Raw genomic sequence first — 6706 nt, 5'->3', positions numbered from 1 at the left:
TCTGGTGATTTAAAAGCTTTGATGGTCTTTTTAATTTTCACCTCTGTCAGGAGCACAGTGGTTTGTCCCAGGATGTATTTAAAGCTGCAGTTTCAGACACAACCTTTTTCTCAGTTGGTTGGAGACCTGTTAGAATGAGTTTTCTTTGTCTTTTGAAGATGCCAATTTTAATCTTATAGCCATGCTTTATCATCCAGGGCCAGTTGCTGAAAGAATTTATTCTGGATCAAAATGATCTGGATTTGGAAATCTCATCTTCTGCTATCCAGGATAAGGTAATCCGTCCAAGCTTTATGCCGTTTTTTCAAAGCAACATTGGACTAGATCACCCCGATCCAGATACACAGTTTTCGGGATTACCAAATCTGGATTACCAGTGCTCTAGATGGGACAACAAATCATAACGTGGGCTACCAGCTCTGTAAAGAACAACAGTTAGAAAAGCCAAGACTAACTTTTAGTGTTAATTATTCTGAGACAGAACACAAAAATAACAATAACATCCACTTCTATTTATGAGTTATTTTATGGGCCCTCATCTGAGCAACAACAAATAAAAAACAAACACTATATACAAATTCATGGGGGATATTTTGAAAACTTGTTAATTTTTTTAAAGGTTAAATGTTCAAAAGTTATCAAATTAAATAAAGTTCAGGGGAAAACAAAATACACATATTACTTGCATGTATTGTTCTACACAAAATCCCTGCAGGTCTAATGTCCCTCTATGTGATGATGCTAATGATGCACCTGAGCCTGTTGAAGAACCAGACCAACCTCTGGTTCTGTCATAATGAGGGACTGACTGGACGTGTGGTTACAGATGCAACTGGTAAAAACTACTTTGACGGATTCAAAAGTTTAAAAGTTTTATTACATTTTTTTTCTGAAATCCACCTTGAAACCCTACCCCCTGTTGGGATCAGGATAATCCTGTTTTTCTGGATTAACGTGATCCAGAGCCCACTGAAAAGTTTGGATAACACAAACTGAAGACTGGGATTGGACTACGTGATCTAATCCAATTTCAAAACCCTTCTTCCCCTTTTGAACAACCCATTTTCAACATTTGATCTAATCCGATCACCAAAATCCGATCAGATTACCTTTGAACAACTGGCCCCCAGATCTCACAGAGCTGCTTTTCACCAAATAAAGAAATATGACACAAAGCTGTAACAAAGATATAATGACCTCATTTAGATAAATATAAACAGATCATGTGACTCAAACACACATTTACTGACCTCCTCAGTCTGCATGTCTGGAGAAGCAGTGCATCATGGTCCAGTTTAGCACTGTAGAGTTTTAACTTGTGGGCTTTAGAGGAGACCAGGCTTAACTCCACACTTGTTCTCCATTAAAAACCGAGCAGACACCTCGCAGGAAGCATTCGATTCTAAAAGAGGGAGATCAGTGTCCTCTCACACTCTGAGCTCCTCTAATCTCTTATTCATGTATTCAAGGTGGGAGCGAGGAGAAGAAAGCAGAGAGAGCCCAGTGGGTCAGAGAAGAGGGATGAGGGGAGAACGCACAGCTTGGAGGATGGAAGGAGTCAGAAGAAAAAGAGAGGAGGAGAAAAAGGCCTGACTCTCTCATCCTCTGATGAACTTATCAGTGGATCCTGTAGAGCAGAACAGAGGTCCAGGTCCTTCAGCTCCACATAGACCAGGATCAGAGGGAATCCTCGTCTGATCCAAATGTCATTTGAATGTTTAATGGTCGCTGAGAGGTGGAGGTGAGGCCTGAATGAGACGTGACTCAACACACTGATCGTTTCAGATGAGAACGTCACACACAGGAGGTTTTTACTCAGAGTGCATGAACTGTAAGGAACATTTATAATTCACAGGGCTGAACTAAGACTCATCTCTGTGTTATATGACTGGATCTTCAAAGGCCTGCTCCCTTTGCTTTACCTCTTTATGTTGTCAGCATCAAGCTTTTCACACTCACACAGGAAAGACCAGAGCAGACACTGACAGAAACTGGAGAACTGAACCACTGAGACATGATGCACACAGCACACACTCACATTAACTGTTTTAAAACACATGTATGAGGTTTAGCTGACTTATTAAACTGCATGGAAGTGAATTCATTTGAGTCAGTTACAGGTTTAGTACAACATATCGCTCACACCAGATTTAATATGCTTACACACCCACAGTCAGTCTGAAATCCCTCATACAGCCGTGTAAACACAATTAGTCACATGTGAACGCTGCTGATGCTGATGCAGAGAATCCTGCGTGCAGCCGACACAGATTATTTCAGCCCTAACAAAGCCCTTCACACATGAAGAGGAGCTACTGAGTCCACAGCTCTGTTACCTCAGAGGACCAGTGTTTTTACAGTTTATTATTCACTTCTTCACGGTGTGCTTTGAGTAAACAAAACAGACCTGAAAGACGTCACAGCTCACATGGCTGTATACAAACCTTTGAAGTGAAGATTAGGGACGTGTTTTATTTCTCTAGCTGAGCTCTGACAGAGAAACAGAGAAACATGGTTCAGAAGTGCACTGAGCTCACAAAGGGTTAACCTCCCTCAGTCAGAAGAGGAGGTGGGAGGAGACTGAAGTGAAGAGCGTCAGAGCTGAAAGTGAAACCAAAAGGAGGCAGAGAGACGTGTGCTTACACTTTTCTTTACAGATCTGAAAACTACAAACATCAGGTAAAACTGCAAATTCTAACACGTATTGGTTTAGTTTTGTAATGTTTGTTATTTTGGTGACACTTCATTTGAAGGGGTATAGATAAGACAGACATGACACCTGTTATTAAGATAAAGGAGGATTACATGATCATGATAATGGTGTCATTAAGTGTCGTTCATTGTGTCACCTTTAATGCAAAGCTGACATAGTTTGGGATGATTTTATTATAGCAGCTTGACATAAACATGTCATTAAAGCCCTGATTATTAAACTAATAGAAACTACTTAGCTTCATCTGTTAGCATTAATGTCGAGTCCAAAGTGTCTCACTTTACTTTAGGTTGAAGAAAACATTGATGTTACGGTTTTAACAGTGTAATGACAACCAATGTCAACAACAACTGCATACAATAGGTTAATGTAATGCTAACAGATAGAGGTAAGTAGTTTCTATAAGTTTAATAATAATAAAAAGGCGTGTTATGAAAAGTTTATGTCGAGTTTTTTATTATAAAAGACATTCCAAACAATGTCAAACTTGTGTTAAAGGTGACAAAATTGACTAAATGACACTTGAAGACAGCATTCATGAGCATATCTGAACAATAGTAGTAGTAATCAACTTTATTTATATAGCAATTTTTAAGAGCAATGTTACAAAGTGCTGTACAAAATGAAACAAACATTAAAATAAATAAAAGAGGAGAAATAAAAGAGAAATTTGAGGAACTAAAAGAAAGAAAATAATATAAAAGGCTAAAACTACCACCAAATAAAGGAAAGGAAAACATCAGAAAAATATGGAAATAAATAAAAACATTAAATCAGATTAAAACTACAAATTATACGGATTTTTGATCCTGCCCAGGTACTGTGAAAGAAAAAGGTTATAGAATCTCCAGTAAAAGCACATTGATAAAAAACTGTCTTTAAAAAAGAATTAAAAGAGGACAGAGAGTCCTCCTTCATCTTAATGGCAGATGTCACATCAGTCTTATGCACACCACTTCGAATAAAGTGTAACTATTTTTCAGTGATTTCAGCAAAGCTGGTCATGAGTTTTGACAAACTTTAGCCACTCTGACTTTGAGCGGTTTCACTTTCTGTTTTCCAGACATGGCTTGTGCGAGGAGTCTGGATGTAATGAACAATTTCTCTTGCTCCATCTGTCTGGATATCTTCACTGAACCTGTGGCGATTCCCTGTGGTCACACCTTCTGCCGTGGATGTATCACAGGCCACTGGGACAACAACAAACCAGTCTTCCACTGTCCACTGTGTAAAAAGGAGTACTTAACCAGACCAGATCTGTGTGTTAACACCGTCATCGCTGATGTGGTTGAAAAGGTGAAGGAGAAAGTGGGTGAAGAAGAACCACAGGGCGCCCCTGAACAAGCAGGAAGTGGACACATGCTCTGTAGTATGTGTACAGGGAAGAAGCAGTTAGCCACCAAGTCCTGCTTAACGTGTTTCATGTCTTACTGTGAAGAACATCTGAGGCCTCATCACAACATTTTACCCCTAAAGAAACACAAGCTGATCAACCCTGTCAAGGACCTGGAGAGCAGGATCTGCGAGCAGCACGGCGAGCCTTTAGAGGAGTTCTGCAGGGTGGATCTCCTGTTTCTGTGCAGCGAGTGTGTGGACAGTGAGCATAAAAAACACAAGACGGTGAGTGTGGAGGAGGAGGCTAAAGTGAGGAAGGCCTTCCTGGGACTGCAAAAGGAGGACATGGATCAGATGATGGAGACGGATCAGAAGAAGCTCCAAGAGATCCAACACTCAGTGGAGGCCGGCAGGAAGAACGCAAAGAAAGCGCTGGCGTACAGTCAGCAGGTGATGACTGAGCTGGTGGACTACATCAGGAGGAGCCAGGCTGAGCTGAGTGAGGTCATTCAGAGGAGGCAGAAAAAGATGGAAAGAGACGGAGCGGGCTTTGTTAAAGACCTGGAGGAAGAAATGGATCAAATAAAGCAGAAATACTCTGAGCTTGATCAGGTCTGTGGCCTCAACGACCCCTTTGAATTCCTGGAGAAAGTCCTGTCTCTTTCCTTCACTCCTCCACAGGTTCAGGACTGGTCTGAGGTGACTCTCAACAGCGACCAGTTTCCTGTGTCTGAAACTTTGGTGAAGCTGGAGACAACAGTGACCAGAGAGATCAGGCTGCTGTGTGATCCTGACCTGAAGAAAATGCAGTGTCATGCTGTGGATCTGACTCTGGATCCTGACTCAGCAAACCCCGCCCTCATCATTTCTGAGGACGGGAAAGAAGTCAAGTGTGGAGACCGCAAGAGGAATGGCCTAGACGAGCCAGGGAGGTTCGACCACGTCCTCAATGTCCTCGCTAAAGAGAGTTTCAGTTCTGGAAAGTTCTACTTTGAAGTCCAGGTCCAAGGGAAAACCCAGTGGGATCTAGGAGTGGCTAACGAGTCCATCAACAGGAAGGGTGACATCAGGCTGAGCCCCAAGACTGGATACTGGACCATTTGGCTGAGAAAAGGAAACGAGTTCACGGCCAATGCCGGCCCCGCCGTCAACCTGCATGTGAGGGAGATCCCTCCAAAGGTGGGCGTGTTTGTTGACTATGAAGAAGGACAAGTTTCTTTCTACGACGTGGACGCCAGAGCTCACATCTTCTCCTTCACTGGATGCAGCTTCACTGAGAAGCTTTACCCGTACTTTGGCCCCTGTGGGAGAGATAGCGGCAAAAATTCAGCCCCACTGATCATCACTCCTGTCAACAACAGCTGATGAGTTCCCTCTTTCAGTTTGTCAAACTTCACGTCAATGACAAAGATTGTTTTATTCCTTTTTGTGCTGCTGGAAGCTCAGCGTGAGCGCTGCTTGCTGTGAGATGAAGTGTCTGATACTTACAGCAGGATGTAGTTATTGATATTGTGTTTAAAAACACTTTATGAGTCAAACTTCAAGAGAAAACATTTAGTTTCTGAATGGGGAATTGACTCAGCCCTCCTGTGTGATGACTTCAGCGACAGAAAGTGCTCGACAAGATAAAAGTCTCATTTTAGGTTCCTCTTTAATTCGGTTGTTGTTGTTGTTTGTCTCAAATTAATGCAGGAATTATTTCCTCCATATTTCAGGCCGTCTACTGCTCAATTAATGGGGTCGGTAAAAAACGGATCAGTCACAGTGTCTGGAACGAAATGTGCACTAATTAAAATTACCCAAACCTGTGAGGTTCAGGCTTTTCCAAGTTTAACAGCAGAAAATCTGTTGAACAGAAAATTAAATCTCTTTTAATGGAGCCGAGCAGAGTTAAGGCCAGGTGTTTGCTGGATGGAAACTAATTCTCTTTATGCTTTTGAATGTTGTGTATGTATTTAGGTCAGTATGTCAGACATTTCTGATCAAACCTGACGTCTGATAAATGTTTCTGTTTTCTTTTTGTTTCAATCTTTTTTTTCGTCCTGGTTTGAAAGGCACAGACGGGTGATGCTGCAGGTCTGAAAGCAGCATCAGGTGAAAAATTGCTTCTGTTTGTTGTGTTTTGTCCTCTGAGCACGTCTCTTAGCAGAGATTTTTATTTCTCATCTGAGCATGAAATATCTGGAAAGCTTTCAGGGAGAAGGCGACCACAGCTCGTCTGATTTCTGTGTTGAATGTTAATGTGTCATGAAGAAACCAGAGCTGAGAGACACAGTGGACAAGTGCACAAGGTTTTGGCTTTTAAATGTTGTACTGTATCTCCTAACATTAAAGCTTTACTTTAATAAGTGCACTTTTTTGGTTATAATTTAAAAACTCACTTGAGATCTCAGACATTGCTGAGACAGTTATCTTACTTCAGCTTTTATTGTGTCATTTTTTCTGGGACTACGAGCAAAAAAGTCAAATGTTCACAGTAAATAGAATAATTTGTTGCATCTGTGTTGTTTAACTTCACAGTCATGAATGTGCAGAAATAATAAATTTCACTCTTTGAGTTTCAAATGATCGTGTCCCTGACGTTTTTATCCAGACTTCACACAAAGTAAACACCTGGAGTAACTTAGAAACCAGAACAAATTCAGTGAACACTGGTCG

The 6706-nt window shown here is 41.3% G+C and overlaps 1 protein-coding gene across 2 annotated transcripts; it reads left to right on the top strand.

The window, feature by feature from the left end:
- The first annotated feature begins 123 nt into the window (after positions 1-123).
- LOC141793494 (E3 ubiquitin-protein ligase TRIM21-like) lies at positions 124-6467 on the top strand. 2 transcript variants are annotated; one of them, XM_074674248.1, is made up of 3 exons: positions 124-275; positions 1470-1741; positions 3777-6467. In XM_074674248.1, the coding sequence occupies exon 3, from the start codon at positions 3779-3781 to the stop codon at positions 5411-5413; it is 1635 nt and encodes a 544-aa protein (XP_074530349.1). In that variant the 5' UTR covers positions 124-275; positions 1470-1741; positions 3777-3778; the 3' UTR covers positions 5414-6467. The 2 variants fall into 2 exon arrangements, with proteins under 2 accessions (XP_074530349.1, XP_074530348.1); XM_074674247.1 differs by having other exon boundaries at positions 1470-2679.
- Positions 6468-6706: the final 239 nt, after the last annotated feature.

Source organism: Halichoeres trimaculatus, unplaced genomic scaffold (assembly GCF_033239565.1).
Source record: "Halichoeres trimaculatus isolate MK-OKI-2021-1 unplaced genomic scaffold, fHalTri1.1 fHalTri1_scaffold_7, whole genome shotgun sequence".
In the NCBI taxonomy this organism is placed as follows: domain Eukaryota; kingdom Metazoa; phylum Chordata; class Actinopteri; order Labriformes; family Labridae; genus Halichoeres; species Halichoeres trimaculatus.
The sequence above is the reverse complement of the archived record's forward strand: the minus strand, read 5'-3'. Positions and strand labels throughout refer to the sequence as shown.

Coding starts and splice junctions, on each gene's coding strand:
- LOC141793494 (XM_074674248.1), top strand. CDS start 3,779: ATGGCTTGTGCGAGGAGTCTGGATGTAATGAACAATTTCTCTTGCTCC.